The 24,595-nt window shown below is 37.1% G+C and overlaps 2 protein-coding genes across 2 annotated transcripts; both read right to left on the bottom strand.

Moving 5' to 3' along the window:
* Nucleotides 1-430: 430 nt before the first annotated feature.
* LOC100892337 (soma ferritin) lies at nt 431-4,089 on the bottom strand. The gene is made up of 3 exons (XM_030989100.1): nt 3,559-4,089; nt 2,208-2,480; nt 431-1,111 (listed from the first exon to the last, which is right to left on the bottom strand). Exons 1-3 carry the CDS (start codon nt 3,658-3,660, stop codon nt 974-976), a joined length of 513 nt encoding a protein of 170 aa, XP_030844960.1. The 5' UTR covers nt 3,661-4,089; the 3' UTR covers nt 431-973.
* Nucleotides 4,090-9,481: 5,392 nt separating this feature from the next.
* LOC576020 (ankyrin repeat and BTB/POZ domain-containing protein BTBD11) lies at nt 9,482-24,042 on the bottom strand. The gene is made up of 15 exons (XM_030989098.1): nt 23,885-24,042; nt 22,706-22,886; nt 22,279-22,431; nt 21,545-21,710; nt 20,637-20,726; nt 20,224-20,325; nt 19,669-19,753; nt 18,799-18,928; nt 17,878-18,028; nt 16,941-17,183; nt 16,078-16,183; nt 14,896-15,083; nt 13,797-13,865; nt 12,572-12,685; nt 9,482-11,645 (listed from the first exon to the last, which is right to left on the bottom strand). Exons 1-15 carry the CDS (start codon nt 23,943-23,945, stop codon nt 11,448-11,450), a joined length of 2,037 nt encoding a protein of 678 aa, XP_030844958.1. The 5' UTR covers nt 23,946-24,042; the 3' UTR covers nt 9,482-11,447.
* Nucleotides 24,043-24,595: the final 553 nt, after the last annotated feature.

Below are 24,595 nucleotides of genomic sequence, written 5' to 3'. Positions count from 1 at the left end.
ATATCAACTATCTTTCTCTCTCTCAAATCATCACAACTATCTTCCTGTCTCTAATCATGACAATTATCTTCCTCTCTCTCAAATCATCACAACTATCTTTCTCTCATTCAAATCATGACAATTATCTTCCTCTCTCTCAAATCATCACAACTATCTTTCTCTCTCTCAAATCATCACAACTATCTTCCTCTCTCTCAAATCATCACAACTATCTTCCTCTCTCTCTCAAATCATATCAACTATCTTTCTCTCTCTCAAATCATCACAACTATCTTCCTGTCTCTAATCATGACAATTATCTTCCTCTCTCTCAAATCATCACAACTATCTTTCTCTCCCTCAAATCATCTCAACTATCTTCCTCTCACTTCAATCATCACAATCATTTGTCAACAAAGTTTTAAAAATGACATAATTCAAAGACATCATATTTTATCTTTTTGCTGATTTTTTTATTACCATGTGAGGTAGGATGTAATGATCTTCAATACATCTCAAGCCGCTGTCAAGCGAAATGCACAACTAGGTATTTTTTTATTTTTTTTTGCACCAAATTACGGTGTTAGTCACCAGGGCCCACAATTCTAAATGTTTACATTAATACAAAGACTTATGATTACCATCATGAACGAATGAAGTAATGTAGATATTCATATATGATATGATACTGCCTCTCAATAGTATATATATTTCTCAATAATTTTTGTAAAGCATTTTAATGCATTGGCTTCATAATTAGTTTTACAGCAGTGCTATATTTTGAGTTTTCTCCGAGAGCAAGAGATAGATGGCACAAATGCACAAGACAGATGGCACAAATGCACACAAAGAACTTCATTAGGGTTGGTTCGTGAGAGTAGAAAGTAAAACTGCAATAGTTCTCTAAAATAGATCCTTTTTTTTTGTGGAGGTTTTAGGGTGCATAAGAGAGAGATAATGGGTGCCCTGGGAAGAAGAGGGAGAGGTTGGAGCTCTATTCAAAATGCTCCTTGTCGAACATGTACTCTCCGAGACCAGCGCCGACCCGAGCGAGGTTTGTGACGTAACCTCCGAGTTCCTTGATGGCTTCCACTTGCTCGGTCAGATAGTTGGCCTCGAGGAAGTCAGTCATCTGAAGGATGAGGAGAGAGAAAGAGAAATTATTAGTTTTCACTATCAAGTTCAAGTTTTATTTGTTCCACATTTACAAAAATATAGACAGGTATAAAATAAAAGTTATACAATCCATGTAGTATTATATATGAGCACGTCTCAATGATTCTCAATTCATACAAGTAGAATGTGAGGGACCTATTGAAAAGCAGTGCTTGTACATGTATATACAGGTCCCTATGAAAGATTAGGGAATGTGTTAACAAATTCATTTTACTGAATATAGTTTTTGTTTGTTTTGTTCTTTTTATGTAATGTATTTGACAATTTGTATATTTTTGGAACTACAATTTTCAAGCTTTTGCAAACTTGAGGTAGTTTCCAATTTCTTTAATCACACAAGTGTACATGTTACTCTATACATATTGTACCGTTTTTAATTTTTATTGATTTTTGTATGATTGAGAAGAATAAATTGAACCATAGAATTCGATAAAAGTTTAAGTTTGTTAATGAACCAGGTCACTTGAACCCATTTCTTAGGTTCTTCATGCTAAATACCTTGGTATTTTTCTTAAAACTTATTAAAGTATAACTAGCTATATTACATTAGATCTTTTAAGCAAATGATTCACTGAGATCGTAGCATTTGATTGGCTAAGAGCAAATTTGTCATAGAATTCTGGCATTCATCATACGTTAAGTGTTTTTTTTATGAAAGAGGGCCCTGGTATGGCAAATAAACAATTATCGGTAACTACACAAACACTATCTACACTGTATTATGTTTTTAATTTTTTTTTTCCAACAGGACAAATGCTTAAAAACACACTGGTCCACATTCACATCACATGAAGACATGTAAGATTAAGGGCAGCAATGGTGGAAGGCATACACCAGAAAGTTGTGTACTCACATAATTATAATTACGTGAAGCTTTGATAAAAAAAAAAAGAAGAAGACAAACTGCAATTGTAATCAAGAATCTCACATCCATCTTGAAAGAAATAGGCAAAAATTGCAAAAGAGTAAATAGTAATGCCCTGCCTCCTCCTTTAGAAAAAAAAGTCCGGACAAGAAACACTTTTTTTGTTATTTGGCCTAAGTCTTCTTACCTGAGCGTCATCGTGATTGGCTGCGACCTTGTGGAGGTCAAGGAGAGACTGGTTGACACTCTTCTCCAGGTCGAGGGCGTCCTTCATGGCGTCGTGGGCGGAGGACCATTGGGTCTTGTGAGGGGCCTTGATGTCCTGGAACACGATGCTACCTCCACGTTGGTTCTGGAATGTCATCAGCTTCTGAGCGTGATCCCGCTCCTCGTCCGATGCTTTCAAGAAGTACTTGTGGATGTTCTTGAGGGCAACATCGTCACGGTCGAAGTAGAAGGCCTGGAAGGAAGTAAAATGTAACAAAAAACTGGGTTAGATTAAATAGGTCTTGCATCGACTGAAAAAAATGTGTAATGATTACATGAGTGGCGTGAATCGGCATGGGGAGATTTCTTGTGCAAACACAAGTCTAATGAAGATGGATGAGACCTTTTTATATTTTATATCAGAGTGAGATTTTGAATTTTTGTCTTCTTTATTTAAGGAAGTTATTGGCCCATATTTTGTGTAAACGGTAAATAGGTCTAGTATTGTAAAGATAATTTTACAATATTCAGATTCGGTCAATTGGTACAATTTTAATATTTTAGTTTACAAGCCATTCCCTCCCTCAAAGTTTGTGTGTAAAGTGTAACCCCCATCCAACCCCCCCCCCCCCCCCTCGTTACAGTTGACATGCTCAGCTAAAACTGTCACAATAGACACAAAGGTTGTGAAGATGGTAAAGGGAAAATAAATGAAAATAAACAAGTTCTATACTCCTAAATATAAATTTGCCATGCCTGTGAATTGAAAAGCAATTTGTTAACAATTGGTGCCAACAATTGCAACTGTTCAAACAGCCCAACCCTGCCTATTCCGCAGGTCACATGACGAACCAAGTAAGTCAGTCGTTAACTGCGACTCTGAACTTCGGCATGCACTTACTGATTTCCCACCCACTAGTTCGTGGAAATCACACCATACGCATACACAGAATGCACTGATAAAGAATACAATGCAAATGATCTTTTGCACACTGCACGGTTTTATACACTGTGCATATAGGGCATGCATGCACGAGAGCTGGAGCATGCATGACGACCATTACAAAATTACTTTTTTGTACTTGTATTGTAGATGGACACGTTTGGAAACATGAATTTTGTATATTTATCAGTCTCTGAACACATTGCAAACGCTGCCATATCACATTCATACACATACTTTACGAAAAATTCATAAAATGTTTTATGATCATGCAAAAACTTTCTTGTTTTCGAGACGTTTGTTCAACTTTGTTGACTAGAAACGGCCACATTTTTTCAGTTACGCAGTCCGCATAGAGATTGTGTGTGTTGTGTAATGTAATGCTTACCATAGACAAGTACGTGTAGGATGCGTACAGCTCGAGATTGATCTGGCGGTTGACTCCAGCCTCCGACTCTTCATGGTAGTTTTGGCGCACTTGGGAAGCCATTTTCTGAGCTGTTGATGGTGTTTTAAGCTAGATCTGAAGTAGAAAAGATGGCTAAATATTGTACTTTCTTCGTTTGCGGGCACAAGATCAGCCTGGTTTCGACACTGCGAAAGCGCAAGAGACCTCGATTCCAATTGCTAGGTAAGAAAATGGTAACTGACGCAGCTAAGCGCGCTCTTCTATTTATATGCTTGGTGTGCTGTTCCATTTAGTGTTCCCACCCCTTCGGGGGGTATTGTACAATCATGATATTTACACTACTGTATACAATCATATTATGACGTAGTACTTAGTCGACGTTGTACCATACAATGACAAAGCAAATATTATGGGTGGGAGTTGCTCAAGATTGTTACATGCTTGGTCTAGAACTTTCCACACACGGATCAAAATCAACATTAGTTGTCATTGTTTATTTATAATTTTGGAGCCCAGTTCGTACCATTATATGGACTATAAGGGTATGCGGGGGGCGGGGGCGGGGGCGGGGGGCGGGGGGGGGGGGGGGGTGCTCAGTCTTTAATAGTCGCAAAAATTAAAGCACTTTCATTGCGGCATGCACAGATGTTACTTAGTCAATATAAAGACTACATAACATTTACAATTATGTATTCGGTCATCTCGTTGCCAAGAATCATCCTGATTAATCAATCAGAGTGGAAAAAATAATTAAGACACTTGTTTGCATGTGGTATAACTTTCATTTCGATATAAGAATACAACAAATATGTTTCAATTTTGTTGCAATTTTTAAAGTGAAAGCCCCAACGGCCTCAGCTATATACAAGATAATAATTATGCGCGCGAAGTGCAGTAAGCCAAAGGCCTAACTTTTGAATATTTAAAGGTAAATTGAAATTAATCTATACTGTAATAATAGCGAGCAACGCCAACGTTTCCATGGAGACGTGATGGCTCAGTGGTAGAGCAGTGATCTCGTAACCGAGAGATCCCGGGTTCGGAAACCCGAAGTCGAAGCGTATAATACTGCCCTTTGGTAAGGCACGATCCTCGATCCATAATTACCAAGTCCATCGGAGAGGACTTAAGCCGTCGGTCCCCTTGTTGCTTACTTACCGTGAACCATATACACTTGTTTTCCTTAGCAGTCAGGTAATAAAACAAACCATCAAACCAAACCATTATTATTGCATTATTATACTTATGTTGTTATACTTGTATTAGGCAGGGCTTTCTAATTGAAAAGCAGCTATACTGGCTTCCAGTGGAACTAAATGAAACTACCCTGTTGAAAGAAATCATGATTAAATAAATAAATAAATAACAGTATATTGAAACCTTTACTGGAGTGTGTCACGAACGATAGGCTACAGCAGAAAATGAGGAAACCACCGTTTGAAGGCTAACACGGTGGTCTGTTTTTAGTAGGTACATCATGTTCCAGAGGAGTACTATTATTAGTCCATGGACCTACTGGTATGTCAAAATATAATGTTTTGCTGGTACCAAACAGATAAAGTAAGGCCTGGTACCCGTTAAACAAAACAAAACAAGACAAAAACAAACAAGAAGAAGAAGAATTTATTATTTATTTTAAATGTTCATGATAGCCATCAATGCCTGAATTGCGAAATCATTAACAAAGATAATGCAATCATACAAAATAATAGAGATGTAATAGGTTTGTTAACTCAGTATAATTTATTAGATCTTACATAGAAATTTAAAATTATCTAATTTGTTATGTCTTGAATTGTTCTGCCTTTGTTTGTCAACAGGAATGGACCCTGCATACATTTAATATTATCACCCGTAACTGAAACCAACACACAATTAATATCACGGTATTAGTTGTTTTTTTCCACCAAGCTAAATTTGTGCAACTTGCACAAATGCACTTCTCAACACGAAATATTTCACTAAAATATGTTTTGTTATTTTCACTCAAAATGAACTCAGCCATGCTTACTTTCAATCACTTCACTTATATCTTATTTAACATTGAATACAATGCAGTTGCATGGGTTGTTCTTTTATTTTGTTAACTCGGAAGAGGCCACGGTCATGTTCAAGCATTTACGCTTACGACATGTGGTCTCCTGCTTTTTCCTTTTGTATGAAACTTTTATTTTAACTAGAAACAAATTTTGTCAAACTTACATGTTATTTCATTATATTCATTTGTATGTTTCTTTGTATTGATATGAAAAGTGGAAATAAAGCAAAACAAACAAACAATAAGAGATATAGTTTCAGACAGATCCGTACGGGGTAGAAATTGTTATCGTGGACTTGCTATTTGAGGATTAAAGCGGTATGCTCCAAACAATATATGATATAGGCAATTATCCACACTTTATCAAAATACTGGATTCACGGTGGAAGAAGAAGAAGAAGAAGAAGAAGAAGAAGAAGAAGAAGAAGAAGAAGAAGAAGAAGAAGAAGAAGAAGAAGAAAAAGAAGAAGAAGAAGAAGAAGACGAAGAAGGAGAAGATGAAGAAGAAGAAGAAGAAGAAGAAGAAGAAGAAGAAGAAGAAGAAGAAGAAGAAGAAGAAAAAGAAGAAAAAGAAGAGGAGGAGGAGGAGGAGGAGGGAGGAGGAGAAGAAGAAGAAGAAGAAGAAGAAGAAGAAGAAGAAGAAGAAGAAGCAGAAGAAGAAGAAGAGGAGGAGGAGGAGGAGGAGGAGGAGGAGGAAGAAGAAGAAGAAGAAGAAGAAGAAGAAGAAGAAGAAGAAGAAGCACGCGCGGGAAAATGAGAGACTCGGAGTGTGTGCGTGCGTGTGTGTGTGTGAAAGAGAGAGAGAGTGAGAGAGAGCTAGAGAGAGAGAGAGAGAGAGAGAGAGATAAAGGGATATGGGAAAAGATTAAATTTCCCTGCCATCCTGCGATATCTTTATCTTCATGTTTATCGTCTCCTTTTGTTTCATTTTAAACATCATGTGACTTCTCTAACATCCTTTGATATCTTTATCTTTATGTTTATCGTCTCTGTTGGTTTCATTTTAAACATCGCGTGATATATTTAATAGCTATGATTATATTTTACGGCCGTGCATTAGTCTTTTATCAGCTTTTAACGTCTCGAAATAAGAGAAAGAACCCTTTGAGAATCGAGACCATAGCATTCTCATCCCTCTATCCCTTCTCTATCTTAATTCGTCATCTTCTATAGTTCTCTTACTGTCTCTATTCTACTCAATCTCAACCCCTCTCTCTCTCTATCTCTCTCTCCCTACCCCTCTCTCTTTCTCTTGGTCCCTCTCTCTTTTCTCTCGGTCCCTCTCCTTTCTAACCTCTCTCTCTCTCTCTCTCTCTCTTTCTCTCAGTCCCCCTTCCTCGCTCTCTCTTTCTCACCCTACCCCTATATCTCTATTTTAGTCCCTCCCCTTTCCTTTCCCCTCCAATCACTTCCCTCTCTCTAAATCTCCAGTTCTCTAATCTTCTTTTACTGCCCATCTGTTTCGTATAATTTGCCACAAGCCATTTTTAAGTCCAGGCAGACCTATATTCTTGAAACTGAATATCCTCCCAATATCATTATTACATGATTTTTAACTCTGTGTTTTTATGTATTCATAATTACCAGAAGTTTGTTGTAATATATTTCAGAGGAATAATGATATTCATAGATATAATAATACCAGGACTTCAGTAGACACTCGTGTTATATATGGTCATTCTTCATTTTCAAATAGTATCTTTTTATGTCAAGCACCTACCATCTGGAACACTACCCCCAAAACTTAAAGGCCCGAATTCACAAAGGAGGTTTGTCGACAAACCTATATGTACGTCATATGACGCGTTTCAACGCGTTTTTTTTTTTACAAACCTGGTTTATAAAAACGCGTCGAAACGCGACATAATGACGCACATAAACCGAGGTTTGTCGACAAACCTCCTTTGTGAATTCGGGCCAATCAGTGTGCAACTTTAAACAATTTTAACCATAATCTAAAACTTCACCTGATGCAGAAAATTTGAATTTGACAACCGCAATTTTTGAAATGTTGTTTTAAAGTGTGTAATTACCATTGTATTATTTTGTTTTCTTTGTCTCTTTTTTGTTTTTTGTGTGTAATTTTTTTGGATCATCTACCTATAAGTTTTTGTAACTTGTTTGATGACCCAACCACTTCATAATTTCCTTTGGTATATTTTCCAGTTTATTGGTTTATCTATGTTTGCTAGAAATATTTTATTGTATTCTTTGCCTTTGTATGTTTTTATGGAAGTGGTGAATAAATGCAATTCAATTCAATGCCCCTTCCTTTTTCCCTATCTCTTCCTCTTCCTTTCTCCTTATCTCTTCCTCTTCATTCCCCCCCCCCCCATCACTCCCTCTTCCTTCCCCACCTCTCTCTCAGTTTAGTTCCCCCCATCACTCTCTCTCTCTTCCTTTCTCCCCATCTCCCCTTTCTTCCCTTTCTTCACTCACACAGCCAGTTACTTACAGCATTCATCTCCTTTTTATCTAAATTTGTCAATCCCTAAATATAAATATTTGTGGTAGACCGAGGATTATTCAACTGTAATGCGAACCTATCCCACTTTAACAATACATACATGTATAAAAAGACTCCAGCAACAGCAAGATTCAAGGTATTACCAAACATTTATTACCAACATGGTCATTTCAATAATAAATACAATATCTCTTAATTAGGCTATTATCTTAATCAAAATTAGTAATAAAATCATGACATATATATACAATGGCTTTTAACTTCAATACATGAGTTGGTTTATAGAGAAACAATGTACATTACAAAACCTTCTGAAACATGAACATACACATGGCATGAAATGCTTGAGTTACCATTTTGTTTTGCATATAAATAAACACAAACTTATCTACAGACCTTTTATACATAATTATATAGCTCTATTATTTTCAGGGAGTTGCTGAAATCGTCAAAGTTCACAAGACATAGCAGTAAACATAAGGCATCAATACTGAATGATTCCGATCCTCAAGTACTATTAATTGAAGTCCATTCTGAAGTTAATTTGTTGCAATTTATCAAAATTTATCAATGGAGTTGTATAAGGGTGCCATATCAAGCTAAACAAATATTCCACTCTCTGGTGCTAAAAGATGAAAGTCATTTTGAGTTCTATTAAAAGAAAACTGCATGAAAAAGGCTAAAAGTCATTCCAAATTGTTTCTCATTTGTACCAGTTCTTTAGACAAGTAAAATGTCATTAAACTAAAAAAAAATAATATGCAGAAAGTCTTTGATCTTTCCTTGTCAGATATGTAACGGAGTAGCAGGGAAGGGGAAGGGGGCGCAAGCTGCCTCAACATTTCTTTAAGCTTGTCCCAATCTTTGTCTTGATTATGAAGGAATTTAAGCAGGGCACATGAAGACAATGAACACAAGAACTCCAAATTCCCCCTCCAAAGCCCCCAAAGCTTACAAAAAAATATTCTTATATAATTTGGATGCCATTTGTATGAAATCTTGAAAATTCAGAGTAAATATTCTTAAGATTCTTTGAGAACCATAACCAGGACTCAACACAACTTGCATATGACAAAGGATGAATTGAACATTGAAAATTATTGAACCAATGGTGTAAAAGTTGATTGGTGAATAATTATATTGATGATAATAATCAGCCTCTCGGAGGCTTCAGTCAATACCAGTGCTTTATGGCCCCGTGTCAAGAACGGGTCGTCATGTAACAAAACATACACAGGGTACAAGGAAACTCAGATAACACATCAAAGATAAACAAACAATATACATGTATATGTGTAGAGGTGTTGTGGTCCAGTGGATAAGGACTTTGAACCGCACGGTATGGGGTTCAAATCCCTGCCAAATATCCTTTGGCAAGACATTAAGCTACCTCGGTGGAGTGACGTAATATAAAGAAGAAACGCAACATGCTAGCAATGTTGAACTTGATCAAACAAAAGGAATCAAATACATGATTTTATTATCTTGGCAAATAGGCTTGTATGTATAATAATGACTTATGATGTTTGACTATCTTATACATTTATCACCTTTTCATAAAATTCACATACTGCAAAACAATCATAGTCCCCTAAATTATTATTTGGACGTGATATACTTCTCATCAATCCGCTATCCTTATAATACAACAACATGCTATTTGGCACCGTATTTCTGTTTGTTTTCCCTTCACTTCTGTATAATCTCAATATTTAATCTGCCTGCCATATATTTACATATCATAGTACACTTTATTAGGCGAAATTCTTAAATACATACTCAAATAAAAATTCATGATTTGACTGCCCAGCAGTCTCAAAGTTCCAGCATAAAGTAAACAGGATTCTGCATAAAGAATCACAAGAATGTTTTCAAAGTTAAATAAATAATAAAGATAATGCTGACGGACAAATAAACTTGATCTCTATTCTGAGATAACAAAATAAATTTGTTCAGACATGAAACACACAAAGTCCTATTCTTCTGTCTCAGGTTCATGTAGTATTGGGCTGGGGAACAGCATAGTCAATATTTGGTTTTGTGCAGTAACATTCAAGGAGGTTATAATGAGATAACTTCTAAACACACAATGACATTCAGAGGTGTTCTTGATTTAAAGAGAAGGTTGAGTTCTGGGGAGAGGTGAAAAATAATTTGTGAGTGTTATCATTGTTATTATGCAAGTGTGTAAGAACATCAGAGAAAAAAATGTTCCCTGAAAAGCATGGCTCTTCAAATGCCTTCATTTTCTAGATATGACATGTAACGGCTTAAAAATGTGGGCCTCATTTTTATGCCACATGTTTGCGTAGACAGTGTAGTCCCGTATATGTCTTTCTGTGTACAGTGCCTGTTACTTTTTCCAAGACTGGGCCATATTTCTTATCATTTTGATGATTCCAGAACTATGCAGTACACACCAATACTTATGTGCAAGATGATCAACCTGTTCTGATCGATTTCACAACGTTTCTTTCACAACGCCATGACCAGAACTCAACTTTAAGCCTATGGCAATTAAACGACTCAGTTGCTAAAGGTTAAAATTATTACAAAATTTTCTTCAGTGGATGAGAAACACTGAAAATAGAAACTTAAAAAGAATCAACTTAAATGAATAAATAATACTATATATATATTTGATAACACTTTCAGCATTAAATCGTACATTTGATGAGAAAACAACTTTTCTAATGACATAAAATGTAATATGATGCAGTTTGTCCAATGCTAATATTTAAGGTTTTCACCTTAGTAGGACTGTAATATGCACGGTGCTTAATTAGGTGGAGATACATAAGTTCAGTGGTACTTTAATGGTGCAGCAGTAGAAGATAAGCTCACAGATGGTACAGTCTTTATTCAGACGGTGGTTTGCTTGTTGAAGAAGATGAAGATTTACTGACAAAGGGTATAAACTTCTTCTAAGTGGTACTTTGTAGGTGCAGCGTATAGAAAATAAGCTCACAAAAGGTACAGTCTTTATTTAGATGGTGGTTTGCTTGGTGCAAAAGCTGAAAATGTCCTCACAAAGGGTGCAATGTTCAATTAGACGGTGGTTTGCTTGGTGCAAAAGCTGATAATGGCTTCACAAAGGGTGCAATGTTCAATTAGACAGTGGTTTGCTTGGTGCAAAAGCTGAAAATTTCCTCACAAAGGGTGCAATGCTCAATTAGACAGTGGTTTGCTCAGTGCAATAGCTGAAAATATCTTCACAAAGGGTGCAGTACGTGTTCATTTAGATGGTGGTTTGCTTGGTGCAAAAGCTGAAAATGTCTTCACAAAGGGTGCAATGTTCAATCAGACGGTGGTTTGCTTGGTGCAAAAGCTGAAAAATGTCTTCACAAAGAGTGCAATGTTCAATCAGACAGTGGTTTGCTTGGTGAAGCGGTTGAAGATCTGTTTGGCCAGGGTATCCTGCAGCATACTGGGTAAGTCATAAGGATGTTGCTTGGGAGGGAAGATCAGTTTCTTGAAGGTTTCGTTCTTGGCAAGGAGTTCTGGCATGTTGAGCAGGAAGAACCAATGGCAGTATTCCAGCAGGGATTCTGCTCCATATAACTGTTATGGGAAACATGAACGTGCATTCTGTTATGAAATCTGGTACTAACATTTATCTTTTAATTTATATATCTTCTTTAGGTCTGCCACTTATAAGGGTAAACTTCCGTTCTGGCTGATACCTAACCAAGCAACTTATATATTGTTGTACCAATGGATATACATGTATTCTACTCTTTTAATGCAACAATGTATAATTCTATGAATGTATGTTATTTTTAATCGCCTTGGTGGAGTAAAATTTATTCAAATTGACTTGAATTTTAAAAGAGTGCTGAGAAAATATCAAATATCTTTAAAGAAGCCAGGAAGGTGCTCCCAAACATATTTTTTTTTTCAATTCAAGAGTTCTTTATTCGCTTTAAAAAGCACATATAAAAAAAAAAAAAAAAATATACAATATCTTCTACAAATAGGCACATTCACAATATATGTAAAGACAAAAAAAAAAAACATCAACAACAAAATACATGTATAACAGGGTAAGATCAGAGTGTGCATAAATACGAGATAATTTCCTCGCACTCCTCTCGGTTAAGGAAACCCTTACATAAATAATCATCCCTCGAGTTGATCAATTCCTTTACTTGTTCAACTATGCGTATTGTCTCATCATTCACTTGGCATTGCACAGCCCACTGCTTTTTAATTTCATTGTTATCCATGAAGTACTTATCATTCAAGAATCTTATGTTACCTCCCAACACAGAATGAGCTCTCATATATCAAGACAAAAAAGAAAGACAAGTAAAGACAAACACAGTATACAAACAACACAGTATAAAAACAGCATACTCATTTTATGAAAACTTCATTTAGTATAATTGGTTATGGCTTTTCAATTAGGAGCTACCAAAGTTGGGTACACTTTTTATTGATACGCCCTGTGTATATAAATATTGTCATTATCATTAAAAACTACTCACTCTGGCTTGTCTGTAGATTGTAGTAGCATTATCCCAGGCCAGATCAAAGCTAAGCAGTCTCTCGCAGTGAAGCTGAAGACCGCTCAATACAAAGTGATTGGCTGCTGACAGCAACTACAAACAACAATCAAGAACAATCAATATTAGACAAGCTAAAAAAGGAGACATAAAGTGGGCCACCAGGCAAACATATTTGAGAGAAAGCAACATTAACTTGTACATTTATCTGATGAAATCGTGGATTAGATTACTAGCAAGATGAAGCAAATGATCAAAGCATATTTAACTGCTGTGGCAAGAATCTCATTTGACAAATTGCTGATAGGCCTCCTACAAAATTGTTCCCAAGCAAGTTTACATGCCTTACAAAGTTGTGTTCTCATTTGAGCTAATATGGACTATGCATGTGAAGAAAGAAGTTTCCTCATCTTGGAAGATACAATTTTGCAATCAGATTATTGCTTTAAAATAAATGCATGATTTTCCAATTTCACTTGAGCAAGAGAGAGCAAAAGAGAGGGAGAGAGAGAGAGAGAGAAATCTGTTCTTTTTCTTCTCATTTAGCCCCTTGACAAAAATGACTCAATAGATTGCAAAGTATTTTCCAATGTTTGGAGTGAGGAAGTGTTCTCTCTGCTATTTTCTGTTATCAGAAGTGGAATGATATCTCAACAATGTTCAGGTGTCAGAAGTAGAAAGTCTTATTTGCAGGTACTATTATTAACAGGTGTAGGTATGTTCCATTCATCTCTCAGAAGCAAGAAATGAAATGTTCTATCATGTATCATAAAGGTGTCAGGAGTGGGATTTCATATGCAATATATATAGAGGGACAGCTCCTTGTAAACTAAAAAGCATTATATAAATAAACTTATTACTACTATCATTCTCACTATTATTATTATCATTTTCATTATTTTCAATATCATTATCATCATCATCATCATCATCATTATTGTTATCAATATTATTATGATCATCATTATTGCTACAACTATTATAATAATCATTATCACTATAATTATCATCATCACCATCATCATTATCATTATTACTATCATCATTACTATTACCATTATTATCATTAATATTATCATTATTATTATTACCATTATTATCATCACCACTATTATTATCACTATTATAAGTAGTTGTACTATTATCTTATTTCATAAGGTGTCAGGAGTGGGGTAGTCCTGAGTAGGTCGGATGATGATTGACATACCTCATGAAGGTCAGCAGGTTTGACATGAATGTTCTCTGTGCTTCCATTATAGAGGTACTGCATCACAAGCTATGGAGCAAAGAGAGAGAGAGAGAGAGAGAGAGAGAGAGAGAGAATAATACATCATGAGGATTTTGTAAAAACAAAGTACAATAAATCAAGAGGAGTGTGTGCAAAAAAGAAGGATATTTTGATTTGATTTGATTTTTTCTGCACTCATACTAGTACACAGTTTTTCGATAACAGAAGTAGTATAAAATACAATCAGCATTTTTCTGACAGTGAATCATAAATACGGTAAGTAAATATATATTGTAACAATTTTTTTTTTTTTCAAAAACGAAATGATAACATGTCATAAATACTAAATTTGTTCAAACATTATACGATTATTTGTGGAAGAAGGACTGTCATTGAAAGCAGATTGCTTGAAAATATGACAGCCCCAGACAATGATGTGATTAGGACTGTGTGAGAATCAATGATTTCTGATGATTGGTTAATTGATTAATTATTTTAAACACATTGAAGGACCCTGAACAGTTAACTAGTAAACTGGTTTACAATGGGGCTGTGTAACCGATATGATTAAATATGACATACGAATTCAAATACTAAACCAATATTTAATTTAATATGAAATATACATTCCTATATTAAAACAACAAATATAAACACAAGAGAAGTATTGGGTGATAGAGAAAATGGCTAGTAATGTAACAAGAATACTAGGTCTTTACAGACAATACCTTATACTTAATGACATCCTTTAGGTATATTTAATTGACGACATGCGTGATCATGACAGGATATCCTATATCCGTCATACCAAGCAAAACTATTTTCACAGAGGGTAGCTTTCACTTTCACCAACTCAAAGCAAAATAGGGGAACATTTTATGAAGGTAATATCACGTTTATGAATATGCTTTCCTTTTGAGGCTCTTACTTTGTTTATAAAATGCAAAGAACTTCCTCCTATTGTTTTGTATGAAAATATTATTTTTTAAATCTGGTACATTTTAAAACTTTTATTTCCTTTGATTGAAAACATATTGTAAACTTTATATTCATCATCTTCATCACAATCACTACTAACCTGGAAGATGTGGTAGCTAAACTCCGAGATCTCTAACACTGGTTTCTGAGGATCAAGCATCCGATCAGAGAGCATGGCCTTGAAGCGTTTGGATGCCGTCACCAGGACGATCTTATGGGCGTAGAACCTCCGACCTTCCACCACGAATGTCACATCGGACATCTCAGGATTGTTGATGTATTGAGGGTCTTTACAAAGAAGGCAAAGAGAAATGCAGTGAAACCTGTGTATAAAGACTGCTTAAGGAAACATAACACACTAAAAATTTAGTCTTTAAATGGAGGTGGTTTATATGAACAGGTTTCTTTAGTACAGGTTTGAAAAAGAAGCACACAGTATACGAAACATGACTTTAAGGACAAGTTGTCCTTTCATTACAAAGGATCTTCTCAAAGAATGCCAAGACATTTCCAATGACATAATAAACTTCATAAGCAGTACTATCTATGTAATAAAGCTTTTATCAAGTGAATCAGAAGGCCTTTCGATAATTGGACTTTCTTGATTTGATACATCAAACAAATGTTCAAACTAACACTCAGACTGCTCCATCATAACGTCGCTGTTTTCACGAAGTGACGGTAGTGAAAACAAATTGCATTCACTTTGCGTTACGATTTTCCTCGCTACCGTCACTTCGTGAAAACAAGGACGATAATACAATAGATATGGTCACACCATTTTATTTAATGTGTCATCCTTGCAATTGAGCATCCATGATTAATATAAAATAAAGACAGAGACAATGGAGAGAAAGATATACAGAGAGGGAGATAAACAGAAAATAAATGAACAGAGCTGAATAGAGTCTAAAACCACACTGAACTTATGAACTTCTGCCCAAGTGTTTATTGTACAGCACCATCTCATGGTCAACTTGCCAACAGTGTGAAAAAACTGAAACACAATACCAATTCCCACTTGGCAGAGGACTTGATGCAAGAACGGACAGTGCAGTTAGAGAAGCTAGTTCCTCAAAAGTTATGATGGGAGTCCCACAAGGTTCGATTCTAGGGCCACTTCTTTTTACCATCTACATTAATAGTTTACCCAATGATTTATTTTAGAAGCAGGGAGTTACGGGTCCATGCTGCTACAGCTGACCTGAGATATGGCGCTTAAGTGAATTTCATGGTTGTGCTTCTAGTACGGTATGGCTTTAAGCAGATATGATGATCTTACCTATCCTAGCCCCATGCATAGCATCCGGTAGGGGGATCTCAGTTATCTTATCAGAGCCCATGAGAAGAGGAAAGACCATAGCCAGTTGTTTGCTCACTAGATCATTCTGAAAATAATAATATAAATGAGAACTGATTGATCAATTTCTCTTTCAATGTAAACATATAAATTATATATCACAGGTAAAGTGAAAACAATACTCAAATTTCATATGACAAAACATGTGACAAATTCTATGTTAACCATTTATGAAAAATCTATCATGACATTAAGAAGAATGAGAGATTATCAAGACACAAATATTTGGTTCAAACAAAAATAGCATCTCTTCGAGAAACATTCAGTATTAGTCCGAAAACACGACTTCAGTTTTATTGTCAGATATATATTTTTTTTTTTTCTTCTTCAGATGAGGTGAGAGAAGTATTCATACAGCTTTAGAGTGCCCAGATAGCACGATCGATCTATGGAAAGCCAATAGTTCTACTCTGCTTTGCCTCAAGATCTCAAACATGAGAAGAGGTTGTTCTCCATATTCATCGTCCATGTTTCCTCAAATTAAAACACATCTTTGTATGGCATGTAAACCTTGCTTGGAAATAATTTGATAGAGTCTGCAATTGTCATGCCGTTAAAAAGCCAAATAGTCCTACCCGTGATACTGTTGACAACTTTAAGGTGCGTCTTAAAACATTTCTTTTCAAAAATACTTTCCAATGTTAACGAGAGGAATTATGTTGAGCATATCTAACTCTTCTTATGTTACTCTATCCACCTTTCCTTCTTACTCTTTCTTACAGCGCATAGAGACATATTGTGATATGCGCTATATAAGTATGGTATATTATTATTATAATTATTACCTTGCTCTGCCGGAAGATCTCAAACATGAGAGGGAGTCCGTCCCTGATCAGCTCCTCATAATCCTCCTCGATGGGGATAGACCCAAAGTCTCTGAACAAACATTGTATGATGGCTAACCGATGGAAGTACTTGGCGGTACGCAGGGTCTCTAGCCAGCAATGGAAGGTCCACGGGACGCCCAGGCTACGAAGCTCCATTGCAATGTCTAGGTAATTATGTTCACAGCTGTGGTACATCGCCTCCTATGATGGGACAAAATAGGAACATAAAATGGATGCTGAGTACATGAAGAGGTGTTGTAGTTCAGTGGTTTCAACATTTGAATGGAAATGCAAAGGTTGTGGGTTCAAACCCTGGCATGGTAGTGTGTGTATGTGTATTGGGTTTTACAGACTTGTATCAATCAGATATGACTATTTACGTCTGGGGACCGACCTTTAAACGTCACCATCCGAAAGAAGTGACTCAGTTTCGAACCTGTGTCCTTGGCTGAATCAGTTTGTAACTTCCACTTTTAGCTGGATTACAGGCGCACACCACAACACCTAGTTGTGGCATTAGTATCCCTTGGCAAGACATTTATCTAAATTTTCCACCCTACATAATAACATGATAACATATTGATAACAAGTTTTATGAAACAGGACCTAGGCCTCAGTCAGGTAGATGCTGATGACAAGATGACTTCGAGAAAGGCCATAAAGAACACAGACCAACCCTACAGCGTGGGAAAACAGACACTAAACCATGGTGATAACATGTATGTGTAGTAGTAGTAGTATTTATTTTCTGTTTAATTAAAAACAAACATAAAATGAAAGTATATACATAAATATGAATGAAAAAGCTGGATAACCCATATTCAGCTTTGCCAGGTACTACACTACTGGTCTTCCATGGGGTCCAGATAGTGAGAGATAGAGTTGGGATACATACCTGTAGCATAAGAGCAATCTTGTTCTTCCTGGCTTTGTTGGCTTTCCGTTCCTTAGGCCCGTCTGATCCCTCGGCTAAGATCTCCTCCAGAGACAAGATGTCTGATGAGCGGATCAATCGAGGCTGCTCCAGAAGCTTACGTAAAATATTTCTATTGAAGATAACAGAAATTGAGAGGGGAAGAGGGAGAAGGAGGAGGTATAGAGGGAGACAGAGAGAGAGAGAGAAAAAGAGAGACAGAGAAAAAGAGAGTTACATGTATGAAGACATAACAATTGTCCTACAAAAATTGTGATTCTCTCATTTAAGAAAACTACAAAAAATTCTCTGTTGATAGTCAGAAGGGCGTTTGAACTGTGTTATCAAACATGAGTTAATGGCCCTCTGGGTCTCAATACACAATATTCTTTACCTCTAAATTTGTTGAAATAATTTTCTATGGGGTAGAGGTGTCATAGTCGAGTATTTGCTTTAAGTATTTGACTTGAAATGCAAAGATCGTGGCTTCGATCCCCGACACGGCTCTATAATGTCCTTTGGCAAGGCATTAATCTACATAATTGCCACTCTATACCCGGGAGAGAAATTGGGACCCGGTAGGAGGACGAAAGCATTTGTGTTAGTAATTGCCACGTGCCCTCACGGTGACCATATGGTAGAAATACTCCCCAGGGAGGGGAGATGGTGCACTTGGTGCAAGACTGAATCCGATAACCAGAATAATTATATATGTAAAGCGCTTAAAGATGGTATTACGTATCAATCGCTAAATAAATCCAGATTATTAATCCATTATGCGTTTTACACATATATGTATCTATCACATTTGTTTCTTTCCGTATTTTCATGATCAGTGCCCATTTTCTTTGATTTTGGGGAGCATACAATTTTTGTCAAAGTTGAATATCTCTTAATTGTTACCTGTGCCCATGAGCAGCTGCTAGAGCAAATGAGTTGCCATGTCCTTTACTGGTGATCCCATTTCTATGCAGCGTTGTAAGGTATGGGTCTGCTCCCTTATCTAAGAGAAGACACACCAGCTCATGATATCCTGAATGAGAGATAAAACATAGGGATTACAAACAGTTTCAATATATATACATATGGAAATACAAGAGAAGCCCAGATGTATTACAAAAAAATCCAGGGATTGTGAGATACATGTAAAATAGGTTCCAGATTGAGAGAGATTGGAAATTATGTTAACATGGGCCCCGTCTTACAAAGAGTTGTGATTGATCCAAATCAATCGCAAGTCCTCCAATCAATCGCAAGTTTGCAGTCTCCCATCTCTTATGTACATAGATGCGTTGATACCAATCACAAATAAACTGCGATTGATTTTAACCCTTTGTAATACAGGGCCATGTTGACAACTGAATTCATTCACTTCCATAGGCTTAATACTCGATTAAAGTAGGCAATGGGTTTAGTGTTTGTATATATTCATATAGAGGTGTAGAGGTGTAGTAGTCTAGTGGACAAGTCACCCGACTGCAGATCACAAGGCACGGGGTTCAAGTCCCGCCGCTGCACAAATGTCCTTTGGCAAGACGTCAATCTACATTTGCCACTCCCCACAGGTGTAAATGGGTACCTGATATGCTTGAGCGCTTGTTACTTTGGCAGCTCGGCAACAGCCAGGGTAATATGTGTAAAGCGCCATGAGTGTCAGAGCCTAGCGGAGAACGCTGCTTTATAAATTTCATATTATTATTATTATTTGTAACCTGACATGGATTGCAATAAGTGGTGCTAATCAAGAGGTTTGAATGGGGATTCTATACATACCTGCAGCTGAGGCTAGCTGTAAAGGTGAATGTGTGTAGTTCTCTCCATGAGCCCCTTCTACATTAGCACCGGCATCTAATAATAACTGAACATGAAAAGAAATATTGGTTAGCTTCCTCTCAAATATCACTGCTATATTAATTCCTTTGATTAGAATGAAAACAAAGGACCTTTATTTGATGGCTATCACTAATAACGGTATATTGTTTCATGTCCTTCAACAAAAAATAACTGAATTTTTTTTTATTGGATTATTAATACATATTATTTGATTAAAACGAAACGATCAAGTTGAAATCATTGCCATATTCATTCATTTGGCTAAACTTATCTCTAAGTTTATATCCTATATAAAATATTTCATGCCAATGTTGTTCAATAAAGCTATCGGTAAGCACTTTTATTAAAAAAAGTTGCTACTATAAGCTGATTTTTCTGAAGAAAAAAAACATTTTGGGGAAAAAAAGTTCCTATTACAAGATTGCTTTTTTGAAAACTGACAAAAAAACATGGCGGCCAAGAATGATTGAGGTTAAGATTGGTGTACATGCATACCTGAGCTACAGGAGTATGCCTCCGAGCCACTGCAAACGAGAGAGCCGTCCAATGTCTGATGGTCGGGTGAATGCACGGGTACATCTGACTGTTACTCGGGACCTACAACATCAACAACAAAATGAACATCATTAAAACTATAAAAGCAGAAATTTCAGCGCAAAAGATTTTAAAAGAAGATTTTAATGTCGAATGAACTATGCCAAATCAAGTAAAATCAAATCAAATGTTTTTGATTAACCTATGCTCACATGAATATGTACAGTCAAACTTGTTTTAGTGACCACCTGTCTACAAAGACCACACTTTGTGATTCCCTTGGGCGGTCACTATAGACAGGTTTGACTGTATATATAAGTGAACATAATACATTATATCATATAACACATTTTTGGACCATATATAATACTTACGGTAAGATTAGGCTTAGCACCATTGTCCAGTAATATCTGCACCATTGCTTCATCTCCCCTCGCACAGGCTAACATCAATGCTGTCATGCCCTGCAAGGAACAGACAAAGAATTCATGGTAATGCAAAGATACTAAGCAGTTGATCACGAACAGATTCACATGTTGACATCATAAGGCCTTAAAACAAGATGCTGTCTTGCCCTTTGCGACCGACCCACAAATCTTGAAATCTAGGGTCATCTTTTAACTTTTCTTTTTAAAATCGTTTTTTTTAAGGAAAATAATGTATTAAAGCATTCAAAACTGAAAAATATCAGCCCAAAGAGGGAGCATAAAGGAGTATAACAAAGTATACAAGAAAACAAAGTGCAATAATAAATACAATAACAGAAGAAAAGAAACCATCAACTAATGCCTGGGATTACCAAAGTTACTTTAGAAGGCTCTCTTCATTAGTTGATGGTATAACACATAAATATACATACAGTAAATATACATAAATATACATATATACATCTACCGGTATAAATAAACATAACTACATGAGATCCTACAATCCTAATGAATCATATGCTGTACAAACCGATACTACCGTGTATAGACACTTTCATGGATGAAATGGACACAGACATTTTTGTGAGTTATTCGCGTAGACACACTCCACTTTAACATTGCCAGCTCTTTTACGCAAGTTTATAATGGGGTTATTTCTGCTCTACGACTTCTATGCTAGACCTATTCCATACATGCCAACTTTCAAAGAAAAATTTAGGAATCCCTTGATGCATACCTCTTACATAGAAGTTTTTAGAAAAACAAAGGAATCTAGAGTTTGTAAGATTAGTGTGAATGTCAAAAATAGGAATCCTTCCTCAAAAATAGGAATGGTTGGCAGCTATGCTAATCACCTGTTCACTAATAGCATCGATGCCATCTGGTCCCAGCAAAGCAGCAGCATTTGGGACCAGGTCTGTCCTCCCACAGGCCAGCATACGGAAGCCCAGGTCCTGCTGGAACCGAGCTGTGGACTGGCTTGCATCGAGGTGCCTTGATGAACAAAGAGACTCGTCCGTTCTGAAGATGGAGGGATAAATGCAGAGGGTAGATGAAATAGGGATGGAGGGCAGAAAGAAATGAAAGAGAGAAAAGAGAAAAAAGAGATAAGAGGAAAGATAGGAGAGTTAGAGAGAGAGAGAGAGACAGAGACAGAGACAGAGAGACAGAGCAAGAAAGAAAGAGAGACAGGGCAAGAAAGACAGAGAAAGAGAGATACAGACATAAATAATGATTTCATCATTTACATAAAAACTAATTTATTAGGATAATATAAATGAACTATTTTGAAAGACTTATTTTTCTCTCCAAAATTCTATGAACAGATCATTGTATGATATTACTAATCTCTTTCTCTCTCTCTGTTTGCCCTGTCTCTCGTTCTTTCTTGCTCTCTTTCTTACTGGGTGTAAGCCACAAATATGTTTAAACTATTGCTATGTTTCTAGTTGTTCACTCGTTGCCATTCTCCCTTGTGAGCTTGTGTAACACTCATAGATAATGTAAGTCAAATATACATAAATGTTGTCTTAAATATTATTCGACTCGTACATTTGTTTCCATGTTTACTTGTTTGTTTAGTATTTACCTGAGAGACCTAACGGGTGTATCGATGCCTGGTAGAAGGAGCCTTGCAGCCTGCCTGATGTCATCACTATCTACTACACTGCTCAGACGATGTTCACAATGCGTGGTAGCGACTCGTATCCACTCCATCAGGGGCGGGAGTACAACGTAAGGCCTGGAGGTGAACGAGAATCATAAGAAGAAAATGAAATTAGGTTAAGATTGTTTTTACTTTTTTAACTCATTACCTACAGAAACCAGGTGGTCCATGTTTAAAGCCTATGGGCATGCCAGAATTCAGTACTCAACAGGGAGTGGAGAATGTGCATACATTGTGTGCGGTCAAGCCTGAATCCGATGACCGGGGTAATAATATATCTCTAAAGTGCTTAGAGACATCGTCGATGTATTAAGCGCTTTATAAAACGGAATATTATTATTATTATCACCTTTCAGGAGTAAGTTGAACGATGGGTCTATCATCCTGGTACTCTAGCTGGTTGCATCTCATGAAATGGAAGAGAGTTCTTAGAGCATCAGGACTCCAGGTGATGCCATGGGTCTTGTGAGGAGAGCCGGTGACCCTAGGGCGACTCTGGTGAAAATGCATTGCCCGGTCAACAAGGTCACCTACGGGGAAAAAAAGGAGTAACTATGATGAGAAGGAGTGACTACTTTAGGTATGATAGACCGTCACTTTAAAGAGATACTGAACTTATGAACTTGCTGCACTAGCGTACTGTTCAGAGCCATCTATACACAGAGTTTGGCCAACTTGGTTTCACTGGGTCATGCACAACATGGCTTGTATTCTCTTTTGTTGGTGCTTGCCGAACAAATCAGTAGTCGCCATTCTGTGTCCAACTCAAACCGGGTTGTGTCTGGATGGTTCTGGTACTGTTTACTGCACAGCGCCATCTCATGGTCAACTTGCCAACAGTGCGTTACCCAATGCCTAATTCCCACTTTGCAGACAGAGGACTCAATTGAGAACCAACAGCTCCTCAGCTAGGGAAGCAGTGATTAGAGGACCATACTGCTACAGCTGACCTGAGATGGTGCTAGAGGGGATGCTGCTGTAGTGTGTATACACCGATTCGGTTTGGGGGTTTTATGTACCTGCCCGCCGGTGGCGGCGCTATAACTGGGGGGCTTCTCCGATCCAGCTGACAGTACAGAGAGCTCGAGGGCGGTTACTAGCTAGCGGAGCAGCGACCCTGGCCGGCCTGGGCGAGGTTCGGTATAGGTATAGCATACCCGTTGCAATGTAAGCTAGCTAGCTGCAGTCAGACGCCCCCCAGTTATGGCGTCACCTTATGAGGGCGCACTTCCACCAGAAGTCGCCCGAATCGGTGTATAGCACAGTATGGCTTTTAAACTGTACTAGTAAAAGAAGTGGGTGAAAAGGGAGTACCTATGAGTGACAATAATATTGATTAGATTTATAAATGCTTTTTCAAAGGGCCGGATACAGAATCTTGAATATATTCAGTAGGCCTGCCATAGTTCAAGTTAAATCTAAGTTGATCTTAGTCTCTGTGAAACACTCCCAGGTATTATCAAGTAATGGTGCAATATGAGTGCACTCAGCAATGCTATTCTACAGTTTTACCCCTTTTGAAACTTACCCAGTTCTGCAATGCTTCCGACACAAGTAACCATGAGGCTCTGTTCTAATGATCGACTCATCTCAAGGGGGTCATCTCTCTTGTTGGAACAGCCACTGTTGTTTGGAACATGGTGAGGAAGTATCACTGTACCTGGTAGAAATAAGGAAAAATGGTCAATTAAATGTTTCAAAACAACTAATTACTAAGGAGAAACATAATTATATATCATACTTATTCGCTGGTTATCCTACACTTTCAATTGTGGTAACATTCATCCTTTTGTTATTTTGTCACCTTGCTAAATAGTTTTGTAGATTCTTTCTGAATTTGCTCGAAGAAGATTTTATGATAGCATAAAACATGATATGATTTAGTTTCAAGCTTGTGTGAAAATGGTAGAAGGTGGAAGGTGGAAGGGGACCGAATGAGGAAGTGGAGGAGGGAGAGGAGAAAAGAAGGAGGGGAGAAGGAGGGGGAGAAGGGAGGGGGAGAAGGGAGGGGGAGAATGGAGGGGGAGAAGGGAAGGAGGGAAGGTTGGGTGAGGTCGAGGAGAAGGGGAGGAGGAGAATGGCGATGACAAACTAGTAGAAAAAGAAGAAGAAGAAGAAAAAGAAAGAAATGATGATGAGTGGAAGAGAAGAGAGGAAAACAATTAGATGGAGAATGATCAGATGGAGGAGGAGGAGCAAGTGGAGATGGAGAGAAAAGCAAGAGAATGTGATCAGACAG

Source organism: Strongylocentrotus purpuratus, unplaced genomic scaffold, assembly GCF_000002235.5.
Source record: "Strongylocentrotus purpuratus isolate Spur 01 unplaced genomic scaffold, Spur_5.0 spur5_scaffold_18, whole genome shotgun sequence".
Classification (NCBI taxonomy): Eukaryota; Metazoa; Echinodermata; class Echinoidea; order Camarodonta; family Strongylocentrotidae; genus Strongylocentrotus; species Strongylocentrotus purpuratus.
Note: the sequence above shows the minus strand (reverse complement) of the source record. Positions and strands in the feature narration are given on the sequence as shown.

What these genes read in the sequence shown, in the direction of transcription:
- LOC100892337 (XM_030989100.1), bottom strand. Translation starts at nt 3,660, where the DNA reads ATGGCTTCCCAAGTGCGCCAAAACTACCATGAAGAGTCGGAGGCTGGA. An exon ending in CCTACACGTACTTGTCTATG is followed by an intron (nt 2,481 to 3,558) that starts GTAAGCATTACA and finishes ACTTCCTTCCAG; the next exon opens with GCCTTCTACTTCGACCGTGA. An exon ending in CCAATCACGATGACGCTCAG is followed by an intron (nt 1,112 to 2,207) that starts GTAAGAAGACTT and finishes CTCATCCTTCAG; the next exon opens with ATGACTGACTTCCTCGAGGC.
- LOC576020 (XM_030989098.1), bottom strand. Translation starts at nt 23,945, where the DNA reads ATGAGTCGATCATTAGAACAGAGCCTCATGGTTACTTGTGTCGGAAGC. An exon ending in GTTCAACTTACTCCTGAAAG is followed by an intron (nt 22,432 to 22,705) that starts GTGATAATAATA and finishes GTTCACCTCCAG; the next exon opens with GCCTTACGTTGTACTCCCGC. An exon ending in TCGATGCTATTAGTGAACAG is followed by an intron (nt 20,727 to 21,544) that starts GTGATTAGCATA and finishes TGTTCCTTGCAG; the next exon opens with GGCATGACAGCATTGATGTT.